The sequence below is a fragment of the Carassius auratus genome, chromosome 1 (genome assembly GCF_003368295.1).
Source record: "Carassius auratus strain Wakin chromosome 1, ASM336829v1, whole genome shotgun sequence".
NCBI classification, from domain to species: Eukaryota; Metazoa; Chordata; class Actinopteri; order Cypriniformes; family Cyprinidae; genus Carassius; species Carassius auratus.
Genome location: NC_039243.1, coordinates 11,622,749 through 11,645,426, shown reverse-complemented (window position 1 = coordinate 11,645,426; position 22,678 = coordinate 11,622,749). Strand labels below are relative to the sequence as shown.

The window sequence follows — 22,678 nt, the reverse complement described above, 5'->3', positions numbered from 1 at the left end:
TGCCAGAGGACCCTGTGTCTAGAGGCAAAACCACCCAGCAAGTGCAAGATACCATCAATAATGCGGTAAACTTAAAAAATAAACAGTATAATATGTCTTAGGTTCAATGCCAGTCTTCTCCAGAAGCTTATTAATTGTTTGATTTTCCCCGTTCAGCTGAACACTCTTCTGAATGAACCTGGCAGTCCAACTTTACAACCCAAGACCGCCAACTTCACGTAAGATGCAAATGGACATTTCAATCTTCACTTTGTCTCCATATATTTTAGCTTATTAAATTAATCCAAATCATTTAGTAGTAGTAGAAGTAGTGTCGGCTGTGCAATTTCCATGAATTATGTTTCAATATGGATGGAAGTCCTTTAACAACACATTTTGTTTGTTCTGCAGGATCACTTCAAACCAGATTGATGGCAAGATGGAATACAGCTTCCAGGATGGAGATGTCATACAACCAGTCAGCTTCCTCAATGAGCTACGTCAACCAACCACTACAACAGTTTTTCCAGAAACAACAGCCAGTGTTTCTGTTACTACTCCCAACCTCATGTAAAATTTGGTTTTCTATTTTGAGCGAAATCATAAATGTACAAGTCATCATTTCAATAGAAAAAATGGATGTACATTAAACAAAAGTGGTTATATTTACAGATCTGGTTCAGCAGTGGTCACAAGCAAGCTGGTGTTCAACTCCTCATCTCCAGTGCCCAGTGAATCTCTGGTCCTCAGTGCTATCAATACTCTCCGTCATTCCAGAGAGTCACAGCTCAATGAATCGGTGAAGGTGCTGAATGTCACCTATGAGAGTAAGTGTCATAATTTTCCCTCCAAAAGATTTGAAATGTGATTAAGTTATACAATGATGTATAATGGGCTTTTGACAAATCCTCAAACTACCATTTCCTTCCAAACAGAAATCTCAGAAACTTCCTATGCTGTGGTCTTTACTTTCAACGTGATTAACATCAGCATGCCAGAGGACCCTGTGTCTAGAGGCAAAACCACCCAGCAAGTGCAAGATACCATCAATAATGCGGTAAACTTAAAAAATAAACAGTATAATATGTCTTAGGTTCAATGCCAGTCTTCTCCAGAAGCTTATTAATTGTTTGATTTTCCCCGTTCAGCTGAACACTCTTCTGAATGAACCTGGCAGTCCAACTTTACAACCCAAGACCGCCAACTTCACGTAAGATGCAAATGGACATTTCAATCTTCACTTTGTCTCCATATATTTTAGCTTATTAAATTAATCCAAATCATTTAGTAGTAGTAGAAGTAGTGTCGGCTGTGCAATTTCCATGAATTATGTTTCAATATGGATGGAAGTCCTTTAACAACACATTTTGTTTGTTCTGCAGGATCACTTCAAACCAGATTGATGGCAAGATGGAATACAGCTTCCAGGATGGAGATGTCATACAACCAGTCAGCTTCCTCAATGAGCTACGTCAACCAACCACTACTACAGTGTTTCCAGAAACAACATTTGGTTTCTCTGTGACTCCTTCAAACCTCATGTAAGTGTTGTATTGCTTTTTTGAGAACAATAAAATAATTAAAGAAAGAATGTTATTGCAAAACTTTGATGTACATTAAACAAATGTGGTTATATTTACAGATCTGGTTCAGCAGTGGTCACAAGCAAGCTGGTGTTCAACTCCTCATCTCCAGTGCCCAGTGAATCTCTGGTCCTCAGTGCTATCAATACTCTCCGTAATTCTAGAGAATCAGAGCTCAATGAATTGGTAAAGGTGGTGAATGTCACCTATGAGAGTAAGTGTCAAAATATTCTCTTCACTTTCAAATAAGATTAAGTTATACAATGTACATATAATACAATGATGTATTACAAGCTTCTGACAAATCTACAAACTACCATTTCCTTCCAAACAGAAATCTCAGAAACCTCCTATGCTGTGGTCTTTACATTTAACCTGGTTAATATCATCATCCCGGAAGACCCTGATCTAAGAGGTGACACCTACCAGCAAGTGCAAGATGCCATCAATAATGAGGTAAACTACAAAAATGAAGAGTATGTAAAGGCTTAGTTCCAATGTCGGTCTTCAAACTGATGAATGGTTTGATTTTTCTCTTTCAGCTGAACACTCTTCTGAATGAACCTGGCAGTCCAACTTTACAACCCAAGACATCCAACTTCACGTAAGATGCAGATGGACATTGCAATCTTCACTTTGTCTCAATATATTTTAGCTAATTACATTAATACAAATAATTTAGTAGTAGTAGAAGTAGTGTCAGCTGTGAAATTTCCATGAATTATGTTTCAATATGGATTGAAGTCCTTTAACAACACATTTTGTTTGTTCTGCAGGAGCACTTCAAACCAGATTAATGGCAGGATGGAATACAGCTTCCAGGATGGAGATGTCATACAACCAGTCAGCTTCCTCAATGAGCTACGTCAACCAACCACAACAACAGTGTTTCCAGAAACAACAGCCAGTGTTTCTGTTACTACTCCCAACCTCATGTAAAATTTGGTTTTCTATTTTGAGAGAAATCATAAATGTGCAAGTCATCATTTCAATAGAAAAAATGGATGTACATTAAACAAAAGTGGTTATATTTACAGATCTGGTTCAGCAGTGGTCACAAGCAAGCTGGTGTTCAACTCCTCATCTCCAGTGCCCAGTGAATCTCTGGTCCTCAGTGCTATCAATACTCTCCTTCATTCCAGAGAGTCACAGCTCAATGAATCGGTGAAGGTGCTGAATGTCACCTATGAGAGTAAGTGTCATAATTTTCCCTCCAAAAGATTTGAAATGTGATTAAGTTATACAATGATGTATAATGGGCTTTTGACAAATCCTCAAACTATCATTTCCTTCCAAACAGAAATCTCAGAAACTTCCTATGCTGTGGTCTTTACTTTCAACGTGATTAACATCAGCATGCCAGAGGACCCTGTGTCTAGAGGCAAAACCACCCAGCAAGTGCAAGATACCATCAATAATGTGGTAAACTTAAAAAAATAAAATAAACAGTATAATATGTCTTAGGTTCAATGCCAGTCTTCTCCAGAAGCTTATTAATGGTTTGATTTACCCCCTTCAGCTGAACACTCTTCTGAATGAACCTGGCAGTCCAACTTTACAACCCAAGACCGCCAACTTCACGTAAGATGCAAATGGACATTGCAAACTTCACTTTGTCTCCATATATTTTAGCTTATTAAATTAATCTAAATAATTTAGTAGTAGTAGAAGTAGTGTCGGCTGTGCAATTTCCATGAATTATGTTTCAATATGGATGGAAGTCCTTTAACAACACATTTTGTTTGTTCTGCAGGATCACTTCAAACCAGATTGTTGGACAGATGGAATACAGTTTCCAGGATGGAGATGTCATACAACCAGTCAGCTTCCTCAATGAGCTACGTCAACCAACCACTACTACAGTGTTTCCAGAAACAACATTTGGTTTCTCTGTGACTCCTTCAAACCTCATGTAAATGTTGTATTGCTTTTTTGAGAACAATAAAATAATTAAAGAAAGAATGTTATTGCAAAACTTTGATGTACATTAAACAAATGTGGTTATATTTACAGATCTGGTTCAGCAGTGGTCACAAGCAAGCTGGTGTTCAACTCCTCATCTCCAGTGCCCAGTGAATCTCTGGTCCTCAGTGCTATCAATACTCTCCGTCATTCCAGAGAGTCACAGCTCAATGAATCGGTGAAGGTGCTGAATGTCACCTATGAGAGTAAGTGTCATAATTTTCCCTCCAAAAGATTTGAAATGTGATTAAGTTATACAATGATGTATAATGGGCTTTTGACAAATCCTCAAACTACCATTTCCTTCCAAACAGAAATCTCAGAAACTTCCTATGCTGTGGTCTTTACTTTCAACGTGATTAACATCATCATGCCAGAGGACCCTGTGTCTAGAGGCAAAACCACCCAGCAAGTGCAAGATACCATCAATAATGCGGTAAACTTAAAAAATAAACAGTATAATATGTCTTAGGTTCAATGCCAGTCTTCTCCAGAAGCTTATTAATTGTTTGATTTTCCCCGTTCAGCTGAACACTCTTCTGAATGAACCTGGCAGTCCAACTTTACAACCCAAGACCGCCAACTTCACGTAAGATGCAAATGGACATTTCAATCTTCACTTTGTCTCCATATATTTTAGCTTATTAAATTAATCCAAATCATTTAGTAGTAGTAGAAGTAGTGTCGGCTGTGCAATTTCCATGAATTATGTTTCAATATGGATGGAAGTCCTTTAACAACACATTTTGTTTGTTCTGCAGGATCACTTCAAACCAGATTGATGGCAAGATGGAATACAGCTTCCAGGATGGAGATGTCATACAACCAGTCAGCTTCCTCAATGAGCTACGTCAACCAACCACTACAACAGTTTTTCCAGAAACAACAGCCAGTGTTTCTGTTACTACTCCCAACCTCATGTAAAATTTGGTTTTCTATTTTGAGCGAAATCATAAATTTACAAGTCATCATTTCAATAGAAAAAATGGATGTACATTAAACAAAAGTGGTTATATTTACAGATCTGGTTCAGCAGTGGTCACAAGCAAGCTGGTGTTCAACTCCTCATCTCCAGTGCCCAGTGAATCTCTGGTCCTCAGTGCTATCAATACTCTCCTTCATTCCAGAGAGTCACAGCTCAATGAATCGGTGAAGGTGCTGAATGTCACCTATGAGAGTAAGTGTCATAATTTTCCCTCCAAAAGATTTGAAATGTGATTAAGTTATACAATGATGTATAATGGGCTTTTGACAAATCCTCAAACTATCATTTCCTTCCAAACAGAAATCTCAGAAACTTCCTATGCTGTGGTCTTTACTTTCAACGTGATTAACATCAGCATGCCAGAGGACCCTGTGTCTAGAGGCAAAACCACCCAGCAAGTGCAAGATACCATCAATAATGCGGTAAACTTAAAAAAATAAAATAAACAGTATAATATGTCTTAGGTTCAATGCCAGTCTTCTCCAGAAGCTTATTAATGGTTTGATTTACCCCCTTCAGCTGAACACTCTTCTGAATGAACCTGGCAGTCCAACTTTACAACCCAAGACCGCCAACTTCACGTAAGATGCAAATGGACATTGCAAACTTCACTTTGTCTCCATATATTTTAGCTTATTAAATTAATCTAAATAATTTAGTAGTAGTAGAAGTAGTGTCGGCTGTGCAATTTCCATGAATTATGTTTCAATATGGATGGAAGTCCTTTAACAACACATTTTGTTTGTTCTGCAGGATCACTTCAAACCAGATTGTTGGACAGATGGAATACAGTTTCCAGGATGGAGATGTCATACAACCAGTCAGCTTCCTCAATGAGCTACGTCAACCAACCACTACTACAGTGTTTCCAGAAACAACATTTGGTTTCTCTGTGACTCCTTCAAACCTCATGTAAATGTTGTATTGCTTTTTTGAGAACAATAAAATAATTAAAGAAAGAATGTTATTGCAAAACTTTGATGTACATTAAACAAATGTGGTTATATTTACAGATCTGGTTCAGCAGTGGTCACAAGCAAGCTGGTGTTCAACTCCTCATCTCCAGTGCCCAGTGAATCTCTGGTCCTCAGTGCTATCAATACTCTCCGTCATTCCAGAGAGTCACAGCTCAATGAATCGGTGAAGGTGCTGAATGTCACCTATGAGAGTAAGTGTCATAATTTTCCCTCCAAAAGATTTGAAATGTGATTAAGTTATACAATGATGTATAATGGGCTTTTGACAAATCCTCAAACTACCATTTCCTTCCAAACAGAAATCTCAGAAACTTCCTATGCTGTGGTCTTTACTTTCAACGTGATTAACATCAGCATGCCAGAGGACCCTGTGTCTAGAGGCAAAACCACCCAGCAAGTGCAAGATACCATCAATAATGCGGTAAACTTAAAAAATAAACAGTATAATATGTCTTAGGTTCAATGCCAGTCTTCTCCAGAAGCTTATTAATTGTTTGATTTTCCCCGTTCAGCTGAACACTCTTCTGAATGAACCTGGCAGTCCAACTTTACAACCCAAGACCGCCAACTTCACGTAAGATGCAAATGGACATTTCAATCTTCACTTTGTCTCCATATATTTTAGCTTATTAAATTAATCCAAATCATTTAGTAGTAGTAGAAGTAGTGTCGGCTGTGCAATTTCCATGAATTATGTTTCAATATGGATGGAAGTCCTTTAACAACACATTTTGTTTGTTCTGCAGGATCACTTCAAACCAGATTGATGGCAAGATGGAATACAGCTTCCAGGATGGAGATGTCATACAACCAGTCAGCTTCCTCAATGAGCTACGTCAACCAACCACTACAACAGTTTTTCCAGAAACAACAGCCAGTGTTTCTGTTACTACTCCCAACCTCATGTAAAATTTGGTTTTCTATTTTGAGCGAAATCATAAATGTACAAGTCATCATTTCAATAGAAAAAATGGATGTACATTAAACAAAAGTGGTTATATTTACAGATCTGGTTCAGCAGTGGTCACAAGCAAGCTGGTGTTCAACTCCTCATCTCCAGTGCCCAGTGAATCTCTGGTCCTCAGTGCTATCAATACTCTCCGTCATTCCAGAGAGTCACAGCTCAATGAATCGGTGAAGGTGCTGAATGTCACCTATGAGAGTAAGTGTCATAATTTTCCCTCCAAAAGATTTGAAATGTGATTAAGTTATACAATGATGTATAATGGGCTTTTGACAAATCCTCAAACTATCATTTCCTTCCAAACAGAAATCTCAGAAACTTCCTATGCTGTGGTCTTTACTTTCAACGTGATTAACATCAGCATGCCAGAGGACCCTGTGTCTAGAGGCAAAACCACCCAGCAAGTGCAAGATACCATCAATAATGCGGTAAACTTAAAAAAAAAATAAACAGTATAATATGTCTTAGGTTCAATGCCAGTCTTCTCCAGAAGCTTATTAATGGTTTGATTTACCCCCTTCAGCTGAACACTCTTCTGAATGAACCTGGCAGTCCAACTTTACAACCCAAGACCGCCAACTTCACGTAAGATGCAAATGGACATTGCAAACTTCACTTTGTCTCCATATATTTTAGCTTATTAAATTAATCTAAATAATTTAGTAGTAGTAGAAGTAGTGTCGGCTGTGCAATTTCCATGAATTATGTTTCAATATGGATGGAAGTCCTTTAACAACACATTTTGTTTGTTCTGCAGGATCACTTCAAACCAGATTGTTGGACAGATGGAATACAGCTTCCAGGATGGAGATGTCATACAACCAGTCAGCTTCCTCAATGAGCTACGTCAACCAACCACTACTACAGTGTTTCCAGAAACAACATTTGGTTTCTCTGTGACTCCTTCAAACCTCATGTAAATGTTGTATTGCTTTTTTGAGAACAATAAAATAATTAAAGAAAGAATGTTATTGCAAAACTTTGATGTACATTAAACAAATGTGGTTATATTTACAGATCTGGTTCAGCAGTGGTCACAAGCAAGCTGGTGTTCAACTCCTCATCTCCAGTGCCCAGTGAATCTCTGGTCCTCAGTGCTATCAATACTCTCCGTCATTCCAGAGAGTCACAGCTCAATGAATCGGTGAAGGTGCTGAATGTCACCTATGAGAGTAAGTGTCATAATTTTCCCTCCAAAAGATTTGAAATGTGATTAAGTTATACAATGATGTATAATGGGCTTTTGACAAATCCTCAAACTACCATTTCCTTCCAAACAGAAATCTCAGAAACTTCCTATGCTGTGGTCTTTACTTTCAACGTGATTAACATCAGCATGCCAGAGGACCCTGTGTCTAGAGGCAAAACCACCCAGCAAGTGCAAGATACCATCAATAATGCGGTAAACTTAAAAAATAAACAGTATAATATGTCTTAGGTTCAATGCCAGTCTTCTCCAGAAGCTTATTAATTGTTTGATTTTCCCCGTTCAGCTGAACACTCTTCTGAATGAACCTGGCAGTCCAACTTTACAACCCAAGACCGCCAACTTCACGTAAGATGCAAATGGACATTTCAATCTTCACTTTGTCTCCATATATTTTAGCTTATTAAATTAATCCAAATCATTTAGTAGTAGTAGAAGTAGTGTCGGCTGTGCAATTTCCATGAATTATGTTTCAATATGGATGGAAGTCCTTTAACAACACATTTTGTTTGTTCTGCAGGATCACTTCAAACCAGATTGATGGCAAGATGGAATACAGCTTCCAGGATGGAGATGTCATACAACCAGTCAGCTTCCTCAATGAGCTACGTCAACCAACCACTACAACAGTTTTTCCAGAAACAACAGCCAGTGTTTCTGTTACTACTCCCAACCTCATGTAAAATTTGGTTTTCTATTTTGAGCGAAATCATAAATTTACAAGTCATCATTTCAATAGAAAAAATGGATGTACATTAAACAAAAGTGGTTATATTTACAGATCTGGTTCAGCAGTGGTCACAAGCAAGCTGGTGTTCAACTCCTCATCTCCAGTGCCCAGTGAATCTCTGGTCCTCAGTGCTATCAATACTCTCCGTCATTCCAGAGAGTCACAGCTCAATGAATCGGTGAAGGTGCTGAATGTCACCTATGAGAGTAAGTGTCATAATTTTCCCTCCAAAAGATTTGAAATGTGATTAAGTTATACAATGATGTATAATGGGCTTTTGACAAATCCTCAAACTACCATTTCCTTCCAAACAGAAATCTCAGAAACTTCCTATGCTGTGGTCTTTACTTTCAACTTGATTAACATCAGCATGCCAGAGGACCCTGTGTCTAGAGGCAAAACCACCCAGCAAGTGCAAGATACCATCAATAATGCGGTAAACTTAAAAAAAAAATAAACAGTATAATATGTCTTAGGTCCAATGCCAGTATTCTCCAGAAGCTTATTAATTGTTTGATTTTCCCCGTTCAGCTGAACACTCTTCTGAATGAACCTGGCAGTCCAACTTTACAACCCAAGACCGCCAACTTCACGTAAGATGCAAATGGACATTGCAAACTTCACTTTGTCTCCATATATTTTAGCTTATTAAATTAATCTAAATCATTTAGTAGTAGTAGAAGTAGTGTCGGCTGTGCAATTTCCATGAATTATGTTTCAATATGGATGGAAGTCCTTTAACAACACATTTTGTTTGTTCTGCAGGATCACTTCAAACCAGATTGTTGGACAGATGGAATACAGCTTCCAGGATGGAGATGTCATACAACCAGTCAGCTTCCTCAATGAGCTACGTCAACCAACCACTACTACAGTGTTTCCAGAAACAACATTTGGTTTCTCTGTGACTCCTTCAAACCTCATGTAAGTGTTGTATTGCTTTTTTGAGAACAATAAAATAATTAAAGAAAGAATGTTATTGCAAAACTTTGATGTACATTAAACAAATGTGGTTATATTTACAGATCTGGTTCAGCAGTGGTCACAAGCAAGCTGGTGTTCAACTCCTCATCTCCAGTGCCCAGTGAATCTCTGGTCCTCAGTGCTATCAATACTCTCCGTAATTCTAGAGAATCAGAGCTCAATGAATTGGTAAAGGTGGTGAATGTCACCTATGAGAGTAAGTGTCAAAATATTCTCTTCACTTTCAAATAAGATTAAGTTATACAATGTACATATAATACAATGATGTATTACAAGCTTCTGACAAATCTACAAACTACCATTTCCTTCCAAACAGAAATCTCAGAAACCTCCTATGCTGTGGTCTTTACATTTAACCTGGTTAATATCATCATCCCGGAAGACCCTGATCTAAGAGGTGACACCTACCAGCAAGTGCAAGATGCCATCAATAATGAGGTAAACTACAAAAATGAAGAGTATGTAAAGGCTTAGTTCCAATGTCGGTCTTCAAACTGATGAATGGTTTGATTTTTCTCTTTCAGCTGAACACTCTTCTGAATGAACCTGGCAGTCCAACTTTACAACCCAAGACATCCAACTTCACGTAAGATGCAGATGGACATTGCAATCTTCACTTTGTCTCAATATATTTTAGCTAATTACATTAATACAAATAATTTAGTAGTAGTAGAAGTAGTGTCAGCTGTGAAATTTCCATGAATTATGTTTCAATATGGATTGAAGTCCTTTAACAACACATTTTGTTTGTTCTGCAGGAGCACTTCAAACCAGATTAATGGCAGGATGGAATACAGCTTCCAGGATGGAGATGTCATACAACCAGTCAGCTTCCTCAATGAGCTACGTCAACCAACCACAACAACAGTGTTTCCAGAAAAAACAGCCAGTGTTTCTGTTACTACTCCCAACCTCATGTAAAATTTGGTTTTCTATTTTGAGAGAAATCATAAATGTGCAAGTCATCATTTCAATAGAAAAAATGGATGTACATTAAACAAAAGTGGTTATATTTACAGATCTGGTTCAGCAGTGGTCACAAGCAAGCTGGTGTTCAACTCCTCATCTCCAGTGCCCAGTGAATCTCTGGTCCTCAGTGCTATCAATACTCTCCTTCATTCCAGAGAGTCACAGCTCAATGAATCGGTGAAGGTGCTGAATGTCACCTATGAGAGTAAGTGTCATAATTTTCCCTCCAAAAGATTTGAAATGTGATTAAGTTATACAATGATGTATAATGGGCTTTTGACAAATCCTCAAACTATCATTTCCTTCCAAACAGAAATCTCAGAAACTTCCTATGCTGTGGTCTTTACTTTCAACGTGATTAACATCAGCATGCCAGAGGACCCTGTGTCTAGAGGCAAAACCACCCAGCAAGTGCAAGATACCATCAATAATGCGGTAAACTTAAAAAAATAAAATAAACAGTATAATATGTCTTAGGTTCAATGCCAGTCTTCTCCAGAAGCTTATTAATGGTTTGATTTACCCCCTTCAGCTGAACACTCTTCTGAATGAACCTGGCAGTCCAACTTTACAACCCAAGACCGCCAACTTCACGTAAGATGCAAATGGACATTGCAAACTTCACTTTGTCTCCATATATTTTAGCTTATTAAATTAATCTAAATAATTTAGTAGTAGTAGAAGTAGTGTCGGCTGTGCAATTTCCATGAATTATGTTTCAATATGGATGGAAGTCCTTTAACAACACATTTTGTTTGTTCTGCAGGATCACTTCAAACCAGATTGTTGGACAGATGGAATACAGTTTCCAGGATGGAGATGTCATACAACCAGTCAGCTTCCTCAATGAGCTACGTCAACCAACCACTACTACAGTGTTTCCAGAAACAACATTTGGTTTCTCTGTGACTCCTTCAAACCTCATGTAAATGTTGTATTGCTTTTTTGAGAACAATAAAATAATTAAAGAAAGAATGTTATTGCAAAACTTTGATGTACATTAAACAAATGTGGTTATATTTACAGATCTGGTTCAGCAGTGGTCACAAGCAAGCTGGTGTTCAACTCCTCATCTCCAGTGCCCAGTGAATCTCTGGTCCTCAGTGCTATCAATACTCTCCGTCATTCCAGAGAGTCACAGCTCAATGAATCGGTGAAGGTGCTGAATGTCACCTATGAGAGTAAGTGTCATAATTTTCCCTCCAAAAGATTTGAAATGTGATTAAGTTATACAATGATGTATAATGGGCTTTTGACAAATCCTCAAACTACCATTTCCTTCCAAACAGAAATCTCAGAAACTTCCTATGCTGTGGTCTTTACTTTCAACGTGATTAACATCAGCATGCCAGAGGACCCTGTGTCTAGAGGCAATACCACCCAGCAAGTGCAAGATACCATCAATAATGCGGTAAAATTAAAAAACAAACAGTATAATACGTCTTAGGTTCAATGCCAGTCTTCTCCAGAAGCTTATTAATTGTTTGATTTTCCCCGTTCAGCTGAACACTCTTCTGAATGAACCTGGCAGTCCAACTTTACAACCCAAGACCGCCAACTTCACGTAAGATGCAAATGGACATTGCAAACTTCACTTTGTCTCCATATATTTTAGCTTATTAAATTAATCCAAATCATTTAGTAGTAGTAGAAGTAGTGTCGGCTGTGCAATTTCCATGAATTATGATTCAATATGGATGGAAGTCCTTTAACAACACATTTTGTTTGTTCTGCAGGATCACTTCAAACCAGATTGATGGCAAGATGGAATACAGCTTCCAGGATGGAGATGTCATACAACCAGTCAGCTTCCTCAATGAGCTACGTCAACCATCCACTACAACAGTTTTTCCAGAAACAACAGCGAGTGTTTCTGTTACTACTCCCAACCTCATGTAAAATTTGGTTTTCTATTTTGAGCGAAATCATGAATGTACAAGTCATCATTTCAATAGAAAAAATGGATGTACATTAAACAAAAGTGGTTATATTTACAGATCTGGTTCAGCAGTGGTCACAAGCAAGCTGGTGTTCAACTCCTCATCTCCAGTGCCCAGTGAATCTCTGGTCCTCAGTGCTATCAATACTCTCCGTCATTCCAGAGAGTCACAGCTCAATGAATCGGTGAAGGTGCTGAATGTCACCTATGAGAGTAAGTGTCATAATTTTCCCTCCAAAAGATTTGAAATGTGATTAAGTTATACAATGATGTATAATGGGCTTTTGACAAATCCTCAAACTACCATTTCCTTCCAAACAGAAATCTCAGAAACTTCCTATGCTGTGGTCTTTACTTTCAACGTGATTAACATCAGCATGCCAGAGGACCCTGTGTCTAGAGGCAAAACCACCCAGCAAGTGCAAGATACCATCAATAATGCGGTAAACTTAAAAAATAAACAGTATAATATGTCTTAGGTCCAATGCCAGTATTCTCCAGAAGCTTATTAATTGTTTGATTTTCCCCGTTCAGCTGAACACTCTTCTGAATGAACCTGGCAGTCCAACTTTACAACCCAAGACCGCCAACTTCACGTAAGATGCAAATGGACATTGCAAACTTCACTTTGTCTCCATATATTTTAGCTTATTAAATTAATCTAAATCATTTAGTAGTAGTAGAAGTAGTGTCGGCTGTGCAATTTCCATGAATTATGTTTCAATATGGATGGAAGTCCTTTAACAACACATTTTGTTTGTTCTGCAGGATCACTTCAAACCAGATTGTTGGACAGATGGAATACAGCTTCCAGGATGGAGATGTCATACAACCAGTCAGCTTCCTCAATGAGCTACGTCAACCAACCACTACTACAGTGTTTCCAGAAACAACATTTGGTTTCTCTGTGACTCCTTCAAACCTCATGTAAGTGTTGTATTGCTTTTTTGAGAACAATAAAATAATTAAAGAAAGAATGTTATTGCAAAACTTTGATGTACATTAAACAAATGTGGTTATATTTACAGATCTGGTTCAGCAGTGGTCACAAGCAAGCTGGTGTTCAACTCCTCATCTCCAGTGCCCAGTGAATCTCTGGTCCTCAGTGCTATCAATACTCTCCGTAATTCTAGAGAATCAGAGCTCAATGAATTGGTAAAGGTGGTGAATGTCACCTATGAGAGTAAGTGTCAAAATATTCTCTTCACTTTCAAATAAGATTAAGTTATACAATGTACATATAATACAATGATGTATTACAAGCTTCTGACAAATCTACAAACTACCATTTCCTTCCAAACAGAAATCTCAGAAACCTCCTATGCTGTGGTCTTTACATTTAACCTGGTTAATATCCTCATCCCGGAAGACCCTGATCTAAGAGGTGACACCTACCAGCAAGTGCAAGATGCCATCAATAATGAGGTAAACTACAAAAATGAAGAGTATGTAAAGGCTTAGTTCCAATGTCGGTCTTCAAACTGATGAATGGTTTGATTTTTCTCTTTCAGCTGAACACTCTTCTGAATGAACCTGGCAGTCCAACTTTACAACCCAAGACATCCAACTTCACGTAAGATGCAGATGGACATTGCAATCTTCACTTTGTCTCAATATATTTTAGCTAATTACATTAATACAAATAATTTAGTAGTAGTAGAAGTAGTGTCAGCTGTGAAATTTCCATGAATTATGTTTCAATATGGATTGAAGTCCTTTAACAACACATTTTGTTTGTTCTGCAGGAGCACTTCAAACCAGATTAATGGCAGGATGGAATACAGCTTCCAGGATGGAGATGTCATACAACCAGTCAGCTTCCTCAATGAGCTACGTCAACCAACCACAACAACAGTGTTTCCAGAAACAACAGCCAGTGTTTCTGTTACTACTCCCAACCTCATGTAAAATTTGGTTTTCTATTTTGAGAGAAATCATAAATGTGCAAGTCATCATTTCAATAGAAAAAATGGATGTACATTAAACAAAAGTGGTTATATTTACAGATCTGGTTCAGCAGTGGTCACAAGCAAGCTGGTGTTCAACTCCTCATCTCCAGTGCCCAGTGAATCTCTGGTCCTCAGTGCTATCAATACTCTCCGTCATTCCAGAGAGTCACAGCTCAATGAATCGGTGAAGGTGCTGAATGTCACCTATGAGAGTAAGTGTCATAATTTTCCCTCCAAAAGATTTGAAATGTGATTAAGTTATACAATGATGTATAATGGGCTTTTGACAAATCCTCAAACTACCATTTCCTTCCAAACAGAAATCTCAGAAACTTCCTATGCTGTGGTCTTTACTTTCAACTTGATTAACATCAGCATGCCAGAGGACCCTGTGTCTAGAGGCAAAACCACCCAGCAAGTGCAAGATACCATCAATAATGCGGTAAACTTAAAAAAAAAAAAAAACAGTATAATATGTCTTAGGTCCAATGCCAGTATTCTCCAGAAGCTTATTAATTGTTTGATTTTCCCCGTTCAGCTGAACACTCTTCTGAATGAACCTGGCAGTCCAACTTTACAACCCAAGACCGCCAACTTCACGTAAGATGCAAATGGACATTGCAAACTTCACTTTGTCTCCATATATTTTAGCTTATTAAATTAATCTAAATCATTTAGTAGTAGTAGAAGTAGTGTCGGCTGTGCAATTTCCATGAATTATGTTTCAATATGGATGGAAGTCCTTTAACAACACATTTTGTTTGTTCTGCAGGATCACTTCAAACCAGATTGTTGGACAGATGGAATACAGCTTCCAGGATGGAGATGTCATACAACCAGTCAGCTTCCTCAATGAGCTACGTCAACCAACCACTACTACAGTGTTTCCAGAAACAACATTTGGTTTCTCTGTGACTCCTTCAAACCTCATGTAAGTGTTGTATTGCTTTTTTGAGAACAATAAAATAATTAAAGAAAGAATGTTATTGCAAAACTTTGATGTACATTAAACAAATGTGGTTATATTTACAGATCTGGTTCAGCAGTGGTCACAAGCAAGCTGGTGTTCAACTCCTCATCTCCAGTGCCCAGTGAATCTCTGGTCCTCAGTGCTATCAATACTCTCCGTAATTCTAGAGAATCAGAGCTCAATGAATTGGTAAAGGTGGTGAATGTCACCTATGAGAGTAAGTGTCAAAATATTCTCTTCACTTTCAAATAAGATTAAGTTATACAATGTACATATAATACAATGATGTATTACAAGCTTCTGACAAATCTACAAACTACCATTTCCTTCCAAACAGAAATCTCAGAAACCTCCTATGCTGTGGTCTTTACATTTAACCTGGTTAATATCATCATCCCGGAAGACCCTGATCTAAGAGGTGACACCTACCAGCAAGTGCAAGATGCCATCAATAATGAGGTAAACTACAAAAATGAAGAGTATGTAAAGGCTTAGTTCCAATGTCGGTCTTCAAACTGATGAATGGTTTGATTTTTCTCTTTCAGCTGAACACTCTTCTGAATGAACCTGGCAGTCCAACTTTACAACCCAAGACATCCAACTTCACGTAAGATGCAGATGGACATTGCAATCTTCACTTTGTCTCAATATATTTTAGCTAATTACATTAATACAAATAATTTAGTAGTAGTAGAAGTAGTGTCAGCTGTGAAATTTCCATGAATTATGTTTCAATATGGATTGAAGTCCTTTAACAACACATTTTGTTTGTTCTGCAGGAGCACTTCAAACCAGATTAATGGCAGGATGGAATACAGCTTCCAGGATGGAGATGTCATACAACCAGTCAGCTTCCTCAATGAGCTACGTCAACCAACCACAACAACAGTGTTTCCAGAAACAACAGCCAGTGTTTCTGTTACTACTCCCAACCTCATGTAAAATTTGGTTTTCTATTTTGAGAGAAATCATAAATGTGCAAGTCATCATTTCAATAGAAAAAATGGATGTACATTAAACAAAAGTGGTTATATTTACAGATCTGGTTCAGCAGTGGTCACAAGCAAGCTGGTGTTCAACTCCTCATCTCCAGTGCCCAGTGAATCTCTGGTCCTCAGTGCTATCAATACTCTCCTTCATTCCAGAGAGTCACAGCTCAATGAATCGGTGAAGGTGCTGAATGTCACCTATGAGAGTAAGTGTCATAATTTTCCCTCCAAAAGATTTGAAATGTGATTAAGTTATACAATGATGTATAATGGGCTTTTGACAAATCCTCAAACTATCATTTCCTTCCAAACAGAAATCTCAGAAACTTCCTATGCTGTGGTCTTTACTTTCAACGTGATTAACATCAGCATGCCAGAGGACCCTGTGTCTAGAGGCAAAACCACCCAGCAAGTGCAAGATACCATCAATAATGCGGTAAACTTTAAAAAAAAAAATAAACAGTATAATATGTCTTAGGTTCAATGCCAGTCTTCTCCAGAAGCTTATTAATGGTTTGATTTACCCCCTTCAGCTGAACACTCTTCTGAATGAACCTGGCAGTCCAACTTTACAACCCAAGACCGCCAACTTCACGTAAGATGCAAATGGACATTGCAAACTTCACTTTGTCTCCATATATTTTAGCTTATTAAATTAATCTAAATAATTTAGTAGTAGTAGAAGTAGTGTCGGCTGTGCAATTTCCATGAATTATGTTTCAATATGGATGGAAGTCCTTTAACAACACATTTTGTTTGTTCTGCAGGATCACTTCAAACCAGATTGTTGGACAGATGGAATACAGCTTCCAGGATGGAGATGTCATACAACCAGTCAGCTTCCTCAATGAGCTACGTCAACCAACCACTACTACAGTGTTTCCAGAAACAACATTTGGTTTCTCTGTGACTCCTTCAAACCTCATGTAAATGTTGTATTGCTTTTTTGAGAACAATAAAATAATTAAAGAAAGAATGTTATTGCAAAACTTTGATGTACATTAAACAAATGTGGTTATATTTACAGATCTGGTTCAGCAGTGGTCACAAGCAAGCTGGTGTTCAACTCCTCATCTCCAGTGCCCAGTGAATCTCTGGTCCTCAGTGCTATCAATACTCTCCGTCATTCCAGAGAGTCACAGCTCAATGAATCGGTGAAGGTGCTGAATGTCACCTATGAGAGTAAGTGTCATAATTTTCCCTCCAAAAGATTTGAAATGTGATTAAGTTATACAATGATGTATAATGGGCTTTTGACAAATCCTCAAACTACCATTTCCTTCCAAACAGAAATCTCAGAAACTTCCTATGCTGTGGTCTTTACTTTCAACGTGATTAACATCAGCATGCCAGAGGACCCTCTGTCTAGAGGCAAAACCACCCAGCAAGTGCAAGATACCATCAATAATGCGGTAAACTTAAAAAATAAACAGTATAATATGTCTTAGGTTCAATGCCAGTCTTCTCCAGAAGCTTATTAATTGTTTGATTTTCCCCGTTCAGCTGAACACTCTTCTGAATGAACCTGGCAGTCCAACTTTACAACCCAAGACCGCCAACTTCACGTAAGATGCAAATGGACATTTCAATCTTCACTTTGTCTCCATATATTTTAGCTTATTAAATTAATCCAAATCATTTAGTAGTAGTAGAAGTAGTGTCGGCTGTGCAATTTCCATGAATTATGTTTCAATATGGATGGAAGTCCTTTAACAACACATTTTGTTTGTTTTGCAGGATCACTTCAAACCAGATTGTTGGACAGATGGAATACAGCTTCCAGGATGGAGATGTCATACAACCAGTCAGCTTCCTCAATGAGCTACGTCAACCAACCACTACTACAGTGTTTCCAGAAACAACATTTGGTTTCTCTGTGACTGCTTCAAACCTCATGTAAGTGTTGTATTGCTTTTTTGAGAACAATAAAATAATTAAAGAAAGAATGTTATTGCAAATCTTTGATGTATATTAAACAAATGTGGTTATATTTACAGATCTGGTTCAGCAATGGTCACAAGCAAGCTGGTGTTTAACTCCTTATCTCCAGTGCCCAGTGAATCTCTGGTCCTCAGTGCTATCAATACTCTCCGTCAATCCAGAGAGTCACAGCTCAATGAATCGTTGAAGGTGCTGAATGTCACCTATGAGAGTAAGTGTAATAATTTTCCCTTCAAAAGATTTGAAATGTGATTAAGTTATACAATGATGTATAATGGGCTTTTGACAAATCCTCAAACTACCATTTCCTTCCAAACAGAAATCTCAGAAACTTCCTATGCTGTGGTCTTTACTTTCAACGTGATTAACATCAGCATGCCAGAGGACCCTGTGTCTAGAGGCAAAACCACCCAGCAAGTGCAAGATACCATCAATAATGCGGTAAACCTAAAAAAATAAATAAACAGTATAATAAGTCTTAGGTTCAATGCCAGTCTTCTCCAGAAGCTTATTAATGGTTTGATTTTCCCCCTTCAGCTGAACACTCTTTTGAATGAACCTGGCAGTCCATCTTTACAACCCAAGACCGCCAACTTCACGTAAGATGCAAATGGACATTTCAATCTTCACTTTGTCTCCATATATTTTAGCTTATTAAATTAATCCAAATCATTTAGTAGTAGTAGAAGTAGTGTCGGCTGTGCAATTTCCATGAATTATGTTTCAATATGGATGGAAGTCCTTTAACAACACATTTTGTTTGTTCTGCAGGATCACTTCAAACCAGATTGATGGCAAGATGGAATACAGCTTCCAGGATGGAGATGTCATACAACCAGTCAGCTTCCTCAATGAGCTACGTCAACCATCCACTACAACAGTTTTTCCAGAAACAACAGCCAGTGTTTCTGTTACTACTCCCAACCTCATGTAAAATTTGGTTTTCTATTTTGAGCGAAATCATAAATGTACAAGTCATCATTTCAATAGAAAAAATTGATGTACATTAAACAAAAGTGGTTATATTTACAGATCTGGTTCAGCAGTGGTCACAAGCAAGCTGGTGTTCAACTCCTCATCTCCAGTGCCCAGTGAATCTCTGGTCCTCAGTGCTATCAATACTCTCCGTCATTCCAGAGAGTCACAGCTCAATGAATCGGTGAAGGTGCTGAATGTCACCTATGAGAGTAAGTGTCATAATTTTCCCTCCAAAAGATTTGAAATGTGATTAAGTTATACAATGATGTATAATGGGCTTTTGACAAATCCTCAAACTACCATTTCCTTCCAAACAGAAATCTCAGAAACTTCCTATGCTGTGGTCTTTACTTTCAACGTGATTAACATCAGCATGCCAGAGGACCCTGTGTCTAGAGGCAATACCACCCAGCAAGTGCAAGATACCATCAATAATGCGGTAAAATTAAAAAACAAACAGTATAATACGTCTTAGGTTCAATGCCAGTCTTCTCCAGAAGCTTATTAATTGTTTGATTTTCCCCGTTCAGCTGAACACTCTTCTGAATGAACCTGGCAGTCCAACTTTACAACCCAAGACCGCCAACTTCACGTAAGATGCAAATGGACATTGCAAACTTCACTTTGTCTCCATATATTTTAGCTTATTAAATTAATCCAAATCATTTAGTAGTAGTAGAAGTAGTGTCAGCTGTGCAATTTCCATGAATTATGATTCAATATGGATGGAAGTCCTTTAACAACACATTTTGTTTGTTCTGCAGGATCACTTCAAACCAGATTGATGGCAAGATGGAATACAGCTTCCAGGATGGAGATGTCATACAACCAGTCAGCTTCCTCAATGAGCTACGTCAACCATCCACTACAACAGTTTTTCCAGAAACAACAGCGAGTGTTTCTGTTACTACTCCCAACCTCATGTAAAATTTGGTTTTCTATTTTGAGCGAAATCATGAATGTACAAGTCATCATTTCAATAGAAAAAATTGATGTACATTAACAAAAGTGGTTATATTTACAGATCTGGTTCAGCAGTGGTCACAAGCAAGCTGGTGTTCAACTCCTCATCTCCAGTGCCCAGTGAATCTCTGGTCCTCAGTGCTATCAATACTCTCCGTCATTCCAGAGAGTCACAGCTCAATGAATCGGTGAAGGTGCTGAATGTCACCTATGAGAGTAAGTGTCAGAATTTTCCCTCCAAAAGATTTGAAATGTGGTTAAGTTATACAATGATGTATAATGGGCTTTTGACAAATCCTCAAACTACCATTTCCTTCCAAACAGAAATCTCAGAAACTTCTTATGCTGTGGTCTTTACTTTCAACGTGATTAAGATCAGCATGCCAGAGGACCCTGTGTCTAGAGGCAAAACCACCCAGCAAGTGCAAGATACCATCAATAATGCGGTAAACTTAAAAATAAACAGTATAATACGTCTTAGGTTCAATGCCAGTCTTCTCCAGAAGCTTATTAATTGTTTGATTTTCCCCGTTCAGCTGAACACTCTTCTGAATGAACCTGGCAGTCCAACTTTACAACCCAAGACCGCCAACTTCACGTAAGATGCAAATGGACATTCAAATCTTCACTTTGTCTCCATATATTTTAGCTTATTAAATTAATCCAAATCATTTAGTAGTAGTAGAAGTAGTGTCAGCTGTGCAATTTCCATGAATTATGTTTCAATATGGATGGAAGTCTTTAACAACACATTTTGTTTGTTCTGCAGGATCACTTCAAAACCAGATTGATGGCAAGATGGAATACAGCTTCCAGGATGGACGATGCATACAACCAGTCAGCTTCCTCAATGAGGCATACGTCTCAACCAACCACTACAAACAGTTTATTCCAGAAACAACCAGCCAGTGTTTTCTGTTACTACTCCCAACCTCATGTAAATTTTGGTTTTCTATTTTGACGCGAAATCATAATTTACAAGCATCATTTCAATAGAAAAAACTGGATGTACATTAACAAAAGTGGTTTATATTTACAGATCTGGTTCAGCAGTGGTCCACCAAGCAAGCTGTGTTCAACTCCTCATCTCCAGTGCCCCCAGTGAATCTCTGGTCCTCAGTGCTATCAATACTCTCCGTCATTCCAGAGAGTCACAGCTCAATGAATCGGTGAAGGTGCTGAATGTCACCTATGAGAGTAAGTGTCATAATTTTCCCTCCAAAAGATTTGAAATGTGATTAAGTTATACAATGATGTATAATGGGCTTTTTGACAAATCCTCAAACTACCATTTCCTTCCAAACAGAAATCTCAGAAACTTCCTATTGCTGTGGTCTTTACTTTCAACTTGATTAACATCAGCATGCCAGAGGACCCTGTGTCTAGAGGCCAAAACCACCCAGCAAGTGCAAGATACCATCAATAATGCGGTAAACTTAAAAAAAAAAATAAACAGTATAATATGTCTTAGGTCCAATGCCAGTATTCTCCAGAAGCTTATTAATTGTTTGATTTTCCCCGTTCAGCTGAACACTCTTCTGAATGAACCTGGCAGTCCAACTTTACAACCCAAGACCGCCAACTTCACGTAAGATGCAAATGGACATTGCAAACTTCACTTTGTCTCCATATATTTTAGCTTATTAAATTAATCTAAATCATTTAGTAGTGTAGTAAGAAGTAGTGTCGGCTGTGCAATTTCCATGAATTATGTTTCAATATGGATGGAAGTCCTTTAACAACACATTTTGTTTGGTTCTGCAGGATCACTTCAAACCAGATTGTTGGACAGATGGAATACAGCTTCCAGGATGGAGATGTCATACAACCAGTCAGCTTCCTCAATGAGCTACGTCAACCAACCACTACTACAGTGTTTTCCAGAAAACAACATTTGTTTCTTCTTGACTCCTTCAAACCTCATGTAAGTGTTGTATTTGCTTTTTTGAGAACAAAAAATAATTAAAGAAAGAATGTTATTGCAAAACTTTGATGTACATTAAACAAAATGTGGTATATTTCACAGATCTGGTTCAGCAGTGGTCACAAGCAAGCTGGTGTTCAACTCCTCATCTCCAGTGCCCAGTGAATCTCTGGTCCTCGTGCTATCAATACTCTCCGTAATTCTAGAGAATCAGAGCTCAATGAATTGGTAAAGGTGGTGAATGTCACCTATGAGAGTAAGTGTCAAAATATTCTCTTCACTTTCAAATAAGATTAAGTTATACAATGTACATATCAACAATGATGTATTACAAGCTTCTGACAAATCTACAAACTACCATTTCCTTCCAAACAGAAATCTCAGAAACCTCCTATGCTGTGGTCTTTACATTTAACCTGGTTAATATCATCATCCCGGAAGACCCTGATCTAAGAGGTGACACCTACCAGCAAGTGCAAGATGCCATCAATAATGAGGTAAACTACAAAATGAAGAGTATGTAAAGGCTTAGTTCCAATGTCGGTCTTCAAACTGATGAATGGTTTGATTTTTCTCTTTCAGCTGAACACTCTTCTGAATGAACCTGGCAGTCCAACTTTACAACCCAAGACATCCAACTTCACGTAAGATGCAGATGGACATTGCAATCTTCACTTTGTCTCAA

General features: G+C 38.1%; 1 protein-coding gene and 8 long non-coding RNA genes across 9 annotated transcripts in view; all 9 read left to right on the top strand.

Moving 5' to 3' along the window:
• The window catches only part of LOC113109348 (myb-like protein U), a 972,647-nt gene that overhangs the window by 15,234 nt on the left and 934,735 nt on the right, over positions 1–22,678 (top strand). Inside the window, exons 18-33 of the mRNA XM_026272968.1 lie at positions 2,339–2,497; positions 2,600–2,754; positions 2,863–2,984; positions 3,082–3,143; positions 3,316–3,474; positions 4,547–4,701; positions 8,702–8,823; positions 8,919–8,980; positions 9,153–9,311; positions 10,391–10,545; positions 14,549–14,670; positions 14,767–14,828; positions 15,978–16,136; positions 16,239–16,393; positions 19,424–19,545; positions 22,576–22,637. Coding sequence (XP_026128753.1) covers positions 2,339–2,497; positions 2,600–2,754; positions 2,863–2,984; positions 3,082–3,143; positions 3,316–3,474; positions 4,547–4,701; positions 8,702–8,823; positions 8,919–8,980; positions 9,153–9,311; positions 10,391–10,545; positions 14,549–14,670; positions 14,767–14,828; positions 15,978–16,136; positions 16,239–16,393; positions 19,424–19,545; positions 22,576–22,637 — 1,992 coding nt within the window. The remainder of the gene's footprint in view (positions 1–2,338; positions 2,498–2,599; positions 2,755–2,862; positions 2,985–3,081; positions 3,144–3,315; positions 3,475–4,546; positions 4,702–8,701; positions 8,824–8,918; positions 8,981–9,152; positions 9,312–10,390; positions 10,546–14,548; positions 14,671–14,766; positions 14,829–15,977; positions 16,137–16,238; positions 16,394–19,423; positions 19,546–22,575; positions 22,638–22,678) is intronic.
• LOC113110157 (uncharacterized) lies at positions 162–704 on the top strand. Its single transcript, XR_003293087.1, has 3 exons — positions 162–218; positions 391–549; positions 652–704. It is a non-coding gene; the product is annotated as an uncharacterized LOC113110157 (long non-coding RNA).
• LOC113110087 (uncharacterized) lies at positions 4,941–6,546 on the top strand. Its single transcript, XR_003293056.1, has 3 exons — positions 4,941–5,090; positions 6,233–6,391; positions 6,494–6,546. It is a non-coding gene; the product is annotated as an uncharacterized LOC113110087 (long non-coding RNA).
• On the top strand, positions 6,996–8,491 carry LOC113110111 (uncharacterized). The gene is made up of 3 exons (XR_003293067.1): positions 6,996–7,035; positions 8,178–8,336; positions 8,439–8,491. It is a non-coding gene; the product is annotated as an uncharacterized LOC113110111 (long non-coding RNA).
• On the top strand, positions 10,781–11,424 carry LOC113110182 (uncharacterized). Its single transcript, XR_003293092.1, has 3 exons — positions 10,781–10,934; positions 11,107–11,265; positions 11,367–11,424. It is a non-coding gene; the product is annotated as an uncharacterized LOC113110182 (long non-coding RNA).
• On the top strand, positions 11,895–12,377 carry LOC113110192 (uncharacterized). The gene is made up of 3 exons (XR_003293098.1): positions 11,895–11,904; positions 12,077–12,235; positions 12,338–12,377. It is a non-coding gene; the product is annotated as an uncharacterized LOC113110192 (long non-coding RNA).
• Positions 16,610–17,272, top strand: LOC113110103 (uncharacterized). Its single transcript, XR_003293059.1, has 3 exons — positions 16,610–16,782; positions 16,955–17,113; positions 17,215–17,272. It is a non-coding gene; the product is annotated as an uncharacterized LOC113110103 (long non-coding RNA).
• Positions 17,705–19,218, top strand: LOC113110137 (uncharacterized). Its single transcript, XR_003293079.1, has 3 exons — positions 17,705–17,752; positions 18,900–19,058; positions 19,161–19,218. It is a non-coding gene; the product is annotated as an uncharacterized LOC113110137 (long non-coding RNA).
• Positions 19,642–20,170, top strand: LOC113110131 (uncharacterized). The gene is made up of 3 exons (XR_003293078.1): positions 19,642–19,698; positions 19,871–20,029; positions 20,131–20,170. It is a non-coding gene; the product is annotated as an uncharacterized LOC113110131 (long non-coding RNA).